Source organism: Podarcis erhardii (assembly GCF_964252035.2).
Source record: "Podarcis erhardii genome assembly, chromosome: 3".
Classification (NCBI taxonomy): Eukaryota; Metazoa; Chordata; class Lepidosauria; order Squamata; family Lacertidae; genus Podarcis; species Podarcis erhardii.
In genome coordinates, this window is record NC_138507.1 from 48,006,847 (window position 1) to 48,020,207 (window position 13,361).

Sequence of the window (13,361 nt, forward strand, 5' to 3'; positions counted from 1 at the left end):
CTCTGGGTTGCATTCCTCATTAAGACTATTCACTTTAAAGTGAATTCCATGAATTAAAATCTGGAGGTGAGATCAGATGTAGCATGAGCAGGCATCTGCTTGCGTAACAGGGTTTCTCCATTCTTTCTCCCCCGCCCCCCACACATTCAAAATCTGCTCTAGACAGTTGGGAAAGCCTGAGAACAAATTCTGGAAGCATGGAAAGGGGTTACAGAGGAGAGAACAGAAACTGGAAGTCTTGTTGCACTGGATTTCCAGTTGCTGCACTGGATTTCCAGTTGCGCAAGGGAGGTAGACAGCACTGAATGTTGTCCGGGATTAGAAAATGTACTCTAGTTAGAAAATAAGATTCTCGCCTAAATCATGTATATCCGGCCAGCTGTACTCAAGAAGCCCCTGTTAGTGTGGGCTTTAGCATTCACCAAACTGACAGGTGCAACACTGTGCATGGGAGACAGAGAGATGCATGGAACTGTCATTATATAGCAGTAAATGAAGACGTTCCTGTATCCAGTAACACACACACACACACACACACACACCACTTTCCATGTGTAGAAAAGAAGCCTTTAAAAAAATGGCGATGTGTTCTTACCTTGATCTGTTCAAATTCCTCTGCTTTAGACACTATAGCAAGAATGTCACCTTCTGTTTTATGAGCATCAAACAGTTCATTGAAAGTCTGCAAAAAAAGAGAGGTTCGCCTTTGAGAATATTTATCAATAGTGCCAATCTAGACACAAAGTGGTAGAGATGGAGAACTTATTGTCAACATCGCCACTCAAATGAAACCTTTTTTTATTTTGAAAAGTGACGTGGAGTTTTGAACACAGGAAGCATATATACTAGTTTCACATTGTGCAATTTAAAGCATTAGCTCGAATTTGGTTAAAGGAGCTTGCTATACACAGGACAAGATTCTTCTAAAAAGTCAAGTCATCAAGGTGCCAATGGTGTATCCATTTTTAAAAAACTGAAAGTTTAAGGTAGTGCATACTAAAATGTGACTGAGTCCAAATATGAGGACATCAATAATTTGATTTTAAATAACCTAAATGGGACTGTATGTTCAAAGATGCAACATCTTTCAATTAAGATCCTCACAGTAAGTCTTTCAAATATGGAGCAACAAATGCTAACACTTTTTAGAAGTTCATATCACTTCTGCAAACACATACACAAATGTTCTTCATAGGGTGTTGGAGAATTATGTCAGAAATGGAAATGGGAGCTGAAATTGCCACAATTCAAATGTTTGTCCAAGGTCATTAACGAAATCATACAAACAGTATTCACTATATATATTTTTAGACTGCAAATAATATGTAAATAATTGTGATTTTATGCATTGGTTTCAATGTTTCCTTTCCACTGAAATGCATTGAAATTAATTACACGATTAATTACATTAGTTCCAGCCATTGTGGATCATGAGACAAATAATCAAGGTTTTAGTTGAAACCATGCTGCTTGTGACCAACACATAACAGGATAGAAATCACTGCCTCTTTACAATCCCGAGTTCTGCAACACTCTAATTACTGAAATGCCTTCAGAACATACACATTTCCAACATGTTGAATAAAATGGTGTTTTCCACAGAGTCAATCCTACCTTACTAGTAGTTTTCTCTGAACCCTCCCTTATAGAATAAGATAATGCAAACGATAATGTTACACCAGATCGTCCCCTCACCCCTCCAGAACTTGGATTTAAAAGCACATAAGCAAGCACAGAATTGTAGCTATTTATTTTATTACAAATCTAAGATGAAGATGCTGTTAAACAGATCTTCGTGGCATTATTTCAAAATGAGAAAGTATGCAGAGAAATAGCATGGGTACCTCAATTGTATTATATTTAATGTAGTAGTGGCTGGCAATTCTGCCTAGATCTGTAGAAGAAAAAAATCCAGTTCTCTCTTCAAAACGAATCATCCGAGCTTTGTCCAACTTTCGGCCAACTTCAATCACTAGCTGCTCTCTGTGCTTCTCTAAGCCTGGATCCATCTAAAATACAGTAAATCATTATATATATTTATCTGTTGCCTGTCCTCCCACTTTTACAGTTTCAGATTAATATATGGATATGCATACATAGTACAATTTTATTGATTTCATTTGACTCTGTTCAATTTATCTAGAATATTTAGAACTGAAATGCTTAATAAGTTTGGGATGTGTTGGTATACATAACTTGACAAATAACCTTATTATGAATAGTAATAACAAAAGGTGGCATATTTTAGAAGAATTTATTGTAGCTGTTGTTATACTACGTAATAGCCAGATATATTAATGGTTTGAATAATATTTGCTTAACATATGAAATGCAAGGGGAAGAGGAACTAATTTTTGCTTTGCTATTCCTAAAATTGCACTCACAAAACCCAGCTTCCCCTCTAAGATGAAACCCATCCCTTTGAAACAGTAGGGCTGGGACCAATTTGTTCTGGAATCAGAGATGAGCAAAGTTTTAATTCAGTGTAACCACTGGCTGCAGTAGGAAGAAGTTACTACAAACAACAACTGAATGTTAGCATGAAGTTCTAAATCCCTTAACTGTATAAAGAATAAGAAGTCTCTCCCCCCCCCCCTGTAGTACATATGAAGACAGGCAAAGATTCACTGTACTGAATTCTCCCTTTTTTCCAGCTTGGGCTCCTAAAGTCTTATTATCTCCCTATGAGAATATTCTGTGTTAAAGAGGGTCATTTCAGAATTCAAATATATTCAAGTATTCAAATATATTCAAGATGAGTAGAGGGAATTGGATTTTATTTAATGTTATAGGAACAATTTAAGCAAACACCAGGTACTAAAGGCAGATTTAAGAAATTTTCTTAGAATTTTATATTTGAGCCTGAGCAGTCTACATATAGCAGCAAAGACAAACACCTGCCTTTTCAGCATTTGTAAGCTGTAAGTCTCATTAGAATGTGAAAGTAAAGAATAAATTATCAGCCATAAGAAGGAGAAAAGGCCTAGCTTTGACCTAAGTGTGGTCAAATGATACCTTGCGTGAGAAAAAATTTCACTTGACAAACTATCCAGTCACTGCTTGTAGCTATGATGTTGCAATTCTCTTCCAAGAAAAATGGGTATTTTTTTTATCGAAAAAGGATTCTACCAAATAATTATCATCATCACTTTGTCCTACTGAACAAGGAGAAGTTTTCTCAAGCAATGTGGGATGCCACCAATTATCTTTTTGTAACCAAGGTAGACAAATTATTACTATCCTTCTATGAGTAGCGGCAGGGCTGGATTTAGGTTTGATGAGGCCCTAAGCTACTGAAAGTAATGGAGCCCTTTATATGTCTAGCTGTCCTTTGTCAACAACAAATTGTCAGTTTTTTTGTGTTGAATATATGCTGTTTGGTAATTTATGGACCTAATAGGTATCTAAAGCCGTTTGCACATAACAAAATATGTATTTTATCAAAGTAATTGTTGAGCTGAAATACAATTAAGAAGATGTATATTAACAAAAAGGTAAAGCACCCCTGACAGTTAAATCCAGTCGCAGACGACTCTGGAGTTGCTCATCTCACTTTACAGGCTGAGGGAGCTGACGTTTGTCCGCAGAATTTTCCGGGTCATGTGGGCAGCATGACTAAGCTGCTCCTGGCGAAACCAGGGCAGCGCATGGAAGCGCCATTTACCTTTCTGCTGGAGTGGTACCTATTTATCTACTTCCACTGGCGTGCTTTCGAACTGCTAGGTTGGCAGGAGCTGGGACTGAACAACGGGAGCTCACCCTGTCGCGGGGATTCGAACCGCTGACCTTCTGATCGGCAAGCCCAAGAGGCTCAGTGATTTAGACCACAGCGCCACCCACATGTTTTTTATCTTATATTTTGGAAATGTACATCCAGTTTTCCCCCTTTAAATTTTTTTGGGGCCCCCAAGAGAGTGGGGCCCTAAGCTATAGCTTGTTTAGCTTATATGTAAATCCAGCACTGAGTAGCGGTGCTGATCATAAGATTACCTACTGAGTTCATTCAACAGGCTTGAATATTCAGGGTTTATTCTCTTAACCACTATACCAGCACTCACTCTCAGATTCTGAGTGTTGAACTGAAAGAGCTAGGGGTTATCCAACTGCTGGTGTGCCTGGCAACCACACATTCTGGTAGCTGCAGAAGGGTCACATTGAACCCTTTTCTCATAACAATGAATGTGTGGATGCGAAGGGGCATCAGCGAGTGCTTACCCACAACTGCTCATGCATTCATGAACGCACAAGGGGCTTCACGTGAACATTTTCACATTTAGTTTGCAAAGCTTATATTTAGCACCGAAATACTGAGAGAGATTGCTGTACGAAACCAGGTCTGAATAGGCTACCTTCACATACGCTGTGTGCTCATTTGACTGTATTCTGTGTGTTCTGCCTGACTGTTCAAAACTTTATCTATCAGGATGACTCAGTAAAAATAATTCAAGTTGCTTTCCTTTTTACATTTTGTTCAATGGAGTATTTTCCATGTTTTAAAGCACTTAGAGGAGTTGCTGACGTCAGGAAAAGCAGCACTGGCAAATATTTAATCTCCCATCAGGAAAGGATTATGGAACCAGAAAGCAGGTTAGTTTTTTCATGCATTTTCTACCTGATAAGCCTTGTGACTGATGCCATATACTAATGGGTTTGCTCTCATCCGTACATAAAGGTAAGTGTAACTTATCCACTTTACTGCTTCCTCGACATTTGTCACTGTTCCGAGAGCAATCTGCAAGTAGGAAGAAATAAAATTAAATTTACATGTTAAGAGCCGAAATTGATATAAAGGCAACCATAAATTCTATGAGCAGGAAATGAGGAATGTTATAATGAAATATTCCCAAGCTGGCAAATTAAGGGGCTTCATTTAAAAAATAAAAATAAAAAAATGTACCAAGATTTATTTCACTATTTATTTATTTGAAGTATTTCCATCCTATGGCTTTTTCTTGAAATCAGGGGCCCTGATAGAAAGTTTATCCATAATATCAGTTCTTTCATAGTAGGAGTATCATATTCTGCTAACAAACTTAGAACGCAGTACACTTGGAAAACCAGATTATGCATTTCAACATTGCTGTGATGCTTTATGGAAAATGTTTGCTCAAGTGTCCTGGGCATCAACAGGATATTGAGTTGCATCCAGTTTTTATCCTTCACTCAGAGAAGGCTTTTTACTTCCGTGGAGAAATTCATGAACAGAAGAGAGAAGGCAATTTCTTCTGATTCTCATTTCCGTCTATGGCCTCCCATCATGCAAATGTGCTAAAGGAAGCTGGAAAACTCACTGGTACAATACGGGAGGTTATAATCTTGCTTTCTGTATATTGGTCTGGGTTTAGAAGTTCCATTCCATAAACAGTAGGAGCTTCAATTCATGGGAGCAGAGTTCTACTCACTAAATGATCCCTTTCAAATGAAACTTTGGATCCTATTGCATCCCATCATCATTTTGGGCGTTAACATTTTTGTACAATTCCAAGTGGGGAACACTCTTCTATTTAGTCATATGTATTTAAGTGGGAATGCATGTCAAGGTTAACAGATACATACACAAACACTGAAGTGATGCCACAGAATTTGTGTACAATTTTCTTTAAAAAAATACATTTCAATTATTTTACAGCTATATCATTTCTCTTGAACTGCACATCTAGCTAAAGGGGCTGTTTTTAAAAGCGCAATGGCAGAATGGAAACTACCACGATAAGACAGTGTCCTGTCACCCCATATAGCTAGAATATATTGTAATATGGACTCTGCAAACTGACTCATACAACACAAATGCTGAAATGTGATTGAGACGTATAGATAGGCCGTAAATGCACACAATGTCATCAAACTATATTAAGTGCTAAGTAAAAACCAGCACCAAAACTACACCCATTTACTTGGGCAATTCCAAAGCACCAGATTATATGGAATCACTGTAAAAAAATTGTTCATAAAATAAATTCTGAAATTCCACACTTTCATTGATATTCACTTAGAAATTAGCCTCACTGATTTATATGGAAACTAGTTCCGAGCAAGTGAATTTATAATGGAAAACCTTGCATCCCCAACAAAGCACATTTACTTGAAAATAAGTACTACCAACTCATTCCCCTAGAGTCTAACCATCGTAATCCAATTCCCCTCTCCAAAATTATCCTATAAAACATTTCCATTTGTTCTAACACCCCAAGCTTCTATCTTATAATAAACAAAGCCTTCTCCTAACCGAGCCCCACAACCTGTGTCAGGATGACATGAAGCTGTTTAAAGTATCTTTAATACAAAATTCTCCAACTGCATTAATAGCACCAGATTTTGTTTGAGCCAAATTGTATCTCTCTGCTATCGTGGACATTTAAAGTCAAATAAAGGTTATTTTGATATCTGAATGGGGCCGCATAAAGGTTAAAAATGCAGATCTACACTAAATGAGTGCATCTCCATCCAAACGAGAGGAAAAAGGGTACTAAGCCACAGGCATATCACACAATTTGTTACCTAAACTAATGTATGCATTTGATTTCTGCCCATGATTCATTGAAGTACTTGCTTGTTCTATTTTGAAAGAGGAGTGAAGGCATTTCATCCTATTACACAACATCATTATTGCTCCTGGAAATGTTAGGTTTTGGACTATTGAAACTATAACACTCCTTTCAGAAAATGTAACAATGTGCTCCTTCTCAACATGTTCTCTCCCTGCCCTGCAACGATAGCAATATTGGCCTTGCAAAAATTTGCCCCTCTGAACCAAAATGCTGCTTTTAAAAATAGATAGCAAACAGGCAAATATGCAAAATAGCCCTAAAGAAAATCCTCACTGTGGAATCGCACTCGTTAAACATCAACAGGGCTACTACAGAACGAATGGATTAAAGACTGCAGCCATGAAGATGTTAAACTCTTTAATGTTATTATTATAGCCCTTATTGAACACAGATGGTGCTGCAGAACATAAACTACTTTTGAAGATTTGCTGCCACCTTGTGTCCACTTCAGTGCCCTGTCGTCTTTTCTTTTTATAGAGAAAAAGGAAAGCTGAGCTGAAACCATCTATTTTGTGTCACTGCTGCTTTTTAAACACCTCCCATTTTAAGGGGGCAGAGAAAAATATACTGAAAGTATCATCTATCTTTTTTGTTCAGGTCATGTGCAAAGGCCCCAGGGAACTGTGGACACACAGACCTTGGAAGCCCCAGAACTCCTGGGATACAAGGGAGCAGAGAAACCCATTATCCTTACATGATCACACCTGGGGTAGGTTCCAGACATGAGCTGCCACTTAGGCAAAATCTCTTTGCATACTGTACTCTCCAATCTATTTCCTCAGCAGCCACATTCTGACCTCTGTCATCAGTCAGGAATCCATGCACCACGGGGGGCAGAGGAGGGCCGGCTGCACCCCCACTTCTCAGGAAGAACATAATGGCAAGGGGGACACAAATCTGCCCCTTTCCATTGGCCAAGGAATGGACCTTTACAGGAGTTTGCTTCCCGACACCTTGCCAAAAGAACACTCTGCTCCAATGTCCAATTGCCCTTGAGCTGCAGAAGGGGTGGGAGGGAGGAAAGCAACACTCTGGTTCCATCCATTGGCCAAGAGTACAAGGACCACCAACTGGTATCCAAGAAGACCACCAGAAAGGAAGATCAGCCTAGCCCAAACTGGATTTAAATGACTGTAGTTCACCATATACTCTAGGCATTTGGCCTTTGGCCAAAAAGGCTCAAGAGTGGTTTACAACAATCCGTTCCGACTTTGCTTTGGCCTTGAAGAAGAACTGATTTGAACCTTTCCTCTCCACATTCTGCCCCTTGTGTGTCTTGTTCTCTTTGTTTGTAAGCCTGGGCCTGTTCCTTTCCTCTTTTTGAAAACTCATGTGAACAGCTTTGGGAGAGAACAATTGTCTGAAGTGGCACAAAAATATAGTAAATAGATAGATGGATAAGTAGGAAAGAGGGACTCTGCCTAGACTCCAGTTCCAAGTATGAAGGCTGCCATAGGCATTGCCATACAAGTACAGCTTCCCCTCTCCCCAAATCTTGGAAGACATCTCTGAGCTGTGCCCTATGGCGGGACCTTAAAAAAAATCCTTTCGGAGGTGTTGGTATACAGGACTTGGACACAGAGAGAAACATTTCATTTTGCGCATTTGTTTGGTAGCTTGGCAAACATGCAAATTTTGACACTCAACGTCACCACCCCACCCACAAGAAAATGAGTTCTAAGACAGGGCTTGGAAATGCTTTTGATTTCTGTGAATGATTCATAACTACATAACTAAGAACATTTTATCATAACAGTTTTGTTGGTTTATTTTTTCCAGAAACTTGACTCCTAAAGAAAAAAGCAAAAAAGCATTGTATTGCCTGCTTGATAAGGAAAACTCAAAGTAGCAGGTAGAATTCTGGTTTTTTTCCCCCTTTGCAAAGCTGAATGGATTTTGTTTGTAGGTAGGCAAAGTAGTAACTGTTCATTGCTATTTACAAGAAAGGAAGGCAGGTGCATAGCTCTGTTAGAACCAGCATATGCCAGACTGTGATTAAAAATACATAGATTAGCTCATTTTCAGAAACATAGACTATAATCAGTTAAAATCACTAGGAATGCTGTCCCTAGAGAAAATAATTATTCATTTCTTACGTTTATAATTCTATTATTTTAAAAAAGTCATACAAACGATCCGAGAGATTGTAATGTGGATTAGTTTTGTTTCCATGCCCTTTTCCCTCTCAAACCAACCATACTTGTGCAGATCATCAGTAAATGTACATCATTACAAATGACCTTGTCCAAGATAAGCGTAGAGGACACTGTAATGAAAGGAAGATCTACACAGAAAGATGTAAAACACTTTTAATGAACTATATCCCTGCACAAAAGTTACTGGGTAGCTGAAGTATTGAACACTATAATTAAATCAAAATTTGCAAGGGGGGAATCTGGTGTGTGCAGAAGATAGAACATTTGCCTTTGAACTGGCACAGCATGAATTCTTTTCTCAAGTGCTTCAACAGCATAGTCATGCCAGTTTGCGTGTTTTGGAACTGCTACTATATTCTGAATGGCCACCTATTTGCCACAACACCCCCCCACCCCCAAACGGTTCAATATTTTATGTCCTGCCAGAGCAACCTTCAATTTACTTGCTATTTTTAAAGCAACATTTCTGAACTTATTTGCCATACTGAACAGTGGGAGACATGCTTCAAAGTATTTTAAGTCCTTAACAAAAGCACTATTTCAGATACTTCCAGAGGCCTGTTTCTCTCCCCTTTTCTCTCTCTCTCTCTATATTACCCTATCATGTTACAGACCATGTTACATACATCTTGGCATCAATCCTGAGTGATGCGCATACTGATACTTCCCCTCACTTTTCAGAATATGTTTAAGGATGCCTGGTGTTGCACTACTGTACTGCAGCAGGCTATTTATATGAAGCCAATGCAAGGTTCTCTCATATCCCATTGGAATACCCTCTCCACCCATTGCTTCCCTAGCCACACACCCTCTCTCTAGGTCATGCCCCTCATCAGCCCTGTCCTTGAACTCTGATGATGCCTTTTGCTTGTCTGCATAAAGGTCGGAGACTTGTATGTGAGCATGCATACAAACTAGCCTACTTATAAAATGTACACTCTGACACTGGCACGTGCCCCCACAAGGCTGCCCAGCAGGGAATGTGCCCCTCAGGCTGCAAAAGGTTCCCCGCCTCTCTCCCTTAGAGCCCCCAGAAGCTCACAATCCGCCAGATTCCCTTGCAGAGCTTAGGTGCCTAGGCCAAGGAGTGAGAGGCTTCTCTAAAGTGAGGTGCTGGGGGCGTGTTTTCCGGTTTGAGTTCCATCATGTGCCGCTTCTTTTGAACATTTGAAGACTCACTTTTCCAAAGTAAGTACTGGAAATATATGAGTGTATCAAACAAAGAATAGCAGCTTTTGCTTGGTCTTTTAATAACATGTATCATTAGTATAATCCGTAACACCTATAAACAGCTTACTCTACTAAAGAATCTTATTTTTGAGTGGATGTTGCTTATGTAGTCAAAATGGCACCCCCCCCCCCCCCACACACACAGTGCCAGAAGGATCTGGGGAATTCCAAGGTAAAAGTAAAAAACATATTTAGTAAAAAAGTAAAAAACATATTTAGTAAAAAGTAAAAACCAAGTAAAAACATATTTAGAAAAAATCCACTATGGGAAACCACATGTTAAGAACTGAGCATGCTTAGCAGCCATGGAAGGCTGACTGACTATTCCAGGGAGGGGTTATAAAATCGAGTGGGAGGGAAGACAGAATGGAGTATTGTGGAGGAGGGTATGGCTGGCTGGCTGGAGTAAACAAACAGGAGTACTCCAGAAGGGTCGACATTTTGTTGCAGGTTCTCATTGTTCTATTTCTAGTTTTCAGGCTGTGCATGCCATTGCTTATGCAGTCAAAATCCCTAATGTGAACCACCAGCCATGATGTAAGAGAGAGACGTTACCAGAGATACCAACAATCTCAAATGCATCTTGATTTCTGATTAAATTTCTAAAATCACCACAACAATTTACAGCGATTTTATCTAACTCATTTTTCCCATTTTGTTTTTTTAAACAGTGCATAGGGGGTGGGCACTCTGTGTGTTAAAAAGCTATTCTTATCACTCAAAAGAAAACAAACCATTTCTGCTGGGGCGTACCTGCTTACTTTGTGAACATAGGTTTCCGAAAGCGATCTTTTGGGTCTTTATATAAGACGCAGGCTACCTGATAATGAGTGATGTCTTCCACCTGAGGTTGACCACAAATACAATGCCTGTCTGCGTGTGGGACCTTCCTGTAGCAGCCATCGAAGACTGCAGTGGGCTTAACTCGGAAACGCAGCTCAGTAAAGGCATTTCTTATGGAAACTGGTGAGAGTTTGGTCAGATAACTATCTCTAAAATATTCTGTTCTCAAAAGTAGATACAAAGGGAAAATCTGGTGTTTCCAATTAGTTGGAGGTCCCTTCCGGATTCTATCCAGAAGACCCAACACCTTAGAACATTCCACATTACAACACTGTGTTGCATGTCCGACTTGCCCATCTTATTTTGAAAGCCTTTCCTTGTTTTAACCCTAAATTGGCCTTTAACAACCAAGTGTCTTCCCACTGGGACTGATAAGAACGCAGCAGTTTTAATTATGAGCCACTGAAGCATGGCCTTAAACCCAGCTTAGTGCAAGTGGAAGGCAGTTACACACTTACACACACACACAGGATTTCTGATGTCCACTGACGTATGGCATTGTTCCAACTGTGGCAACCCTCACAGCCACATCAAATACCATTCTGGAGGCTTCCCAGTAGCTTTCGGAGAAGTGCAGGGTATTCCAATAGGAAGAAAATGGATGCAACATCTCTTTGTGTAATTTCAACAGAATTGAACATAGAGAAGCAGGTGGTACTAATTGCTCTCTGCGTTGCTTTTGCTTTTTCAAGCACCGTTAAACAGAAAAGCTGGTAACTTTATTAGGATTTCTCCTGATGACTCCAAAGCCTTTTCCCTCTGATTATAGCAAAAGCTAGTTAAGCAAGAATGGAAGATATTTATAAGATCATCTGAACTGAAAGAGATAAATGACTGAGTTACAATCAAGAGAAACGAAAGACTTTTGTAATTGGCCTGACTTACAATTGATTTTCTGTAATCAAGCAAGTACCGATCTTTCCTGGCTTGTCATGTCAGCAGGAAAAGTCATGTCCAGTGTTCCAGAGTACATAAAAAATGATGGTTTCATGGCCCTGTCAGTGCTTCACACTTTTGCTTTTCAGCATTTTCAGTTACACCAGCTGAGATGCATTGCTATTTTCACTAACATAAGTTTATTAGAAATCATTAACACACTTCAACATTGACCCTCAGTTGTCGGAAACTGGCACAGTTCCTGACCATTGAAGATTAATTTTATGCTTACTGTGCACTAGATCTTTTAAAGCATAATTAAACTTTTACGAAAACGAAATTGCATTTTGGGGTGGCCAAAGAAAAATGAGTGTTCTAACTTTCTTTCTGCTTTTTTCTGCTATGGAAGCTAGATTGCCTCCTGTGGTCAATGTTCAAAGCAGTACGAGGCAGTCCATGCATGCCCATTGTCAAAATAGAGAGCAAAACAAAGGTCAGGACCAGCAGAGCAGTCCTTCACTTGCTTGTCTCTATTGTTGCCTCAAGAATATGGCATTTTACTGGAAGATTGGGGGGCGGGGGGCGAGAATAGGAGAGTGACTACATCTGGGGACCAGGCAAACATTTGTCTTCTCCCAGGCCTTTGGCTACTTAAAAAATCTATGGCATTTAAACCATGTGTCAGGTGGCAGCAGTGATTGCTTTTGATTGTTACTGTTGTATGTATTTTGTGTTTTTGTATTGTAAACCATCCTGTGATCCTCAGATGAAGGGTGGTATAAGAGTAAAGGTAAAGGGACCCCTGACCATTAGGTCCAGTCGTGACCGACTCTGGGGTTGCGGCGCTCATCTCGCTTTATTGGCCGAGGGAGCCGGTATACAGCTTCCAGGTCATGTGGCTAGCATGACTAAGCTGCTTCTGGCGAACCAGAGCAGCGCACAGAAATGCCGTTTACCTTCCCACCGGAGCGGTACCTATTTATCTACTTGCACTTTGACGTGCTTTCGAACTGCTAGGTTGGCAGGAGCTGGGACCGAGCAATGGGAGCTCACCCTGTCACGGGGAATCGAACTGCCGACCTTCTGATCGGCAACTCCTAGGCTCTGTGGTTTAACCCACAGCGTCCCCCGCGTCCCTGAAGAGTGGTATAGAAATCTAATAAATAATAACACATCTCAGAGGACAATTGGTATATCTATCATACAAGGTAATACCAGCTTGCTAAATTTTTTGAAGAGATGTAAACATAATAAATGCCCTGTTGTTTCAGGTCAAAGGTCTAGCTACTCCAGCACTCATTTTGTGGCCAACAGATGACCCTGGGAGGTCCACAAGCAGGGCATGAGGACAGTAACCATCTCCTTCTTTTGCTCCCCAGAAATGGGTATTAAGAGCCATGCTGCCTCTGATCCTGGAGGTATTATATAATAATCATGACTAGCAGACACTGATGGCCTTTATCATTTTCTTTTTTTAAAAAATGCATTTGTTCTCACCCACAATTGTTTCAGATCTGAATCAACAGCACTGTGATGGGTACCTATATGAATCTGCACACTATGCCAACATAATCCTGACAAATTAGAAAACTGCTACTACAGCTTCTAATATTGGCTACTTCTTCTTGACCCAAGAAACACCACTCATAGCATTCTCATAGTCTAGGAGACTATGGGAAGGAAAGCCCTCTGCAGTAGCCCAAGAAGC

The 13,361-nt window shown here is 39.9% G+C and overlaps 1 protein-coding gene across 1 annotated transcript in view; it reads right to left on the reverse strand.

The window, feature by feature from the left end:
• Positions 1–13,361, reverse strand: part of ASCC3 (activating signal cointegrator 1 complex subunit 3) — a 204,620-nt gene that overhangs the window by 78,215 nt on the left and 113,044 nt on the right. Inside the window, exons 17-19 of the mRNA XM_081856656.1 lie at positions 4,613–4,732; positions 1,845–2,009; positions 596–682 (exon numbers count right to left, since the gene is read on the reverse strand). Of these exons, the coding sequence (XP_081712782.1) occupies positions 596–682; positions 1,845–2,009; positions 4,613–4,732 (372 nt within the window). The remainder of the gene's footprint in view (positions 1–595; positions 683–1,844; positions 2,010–4,612; positions 4,733–13,361) is intronic.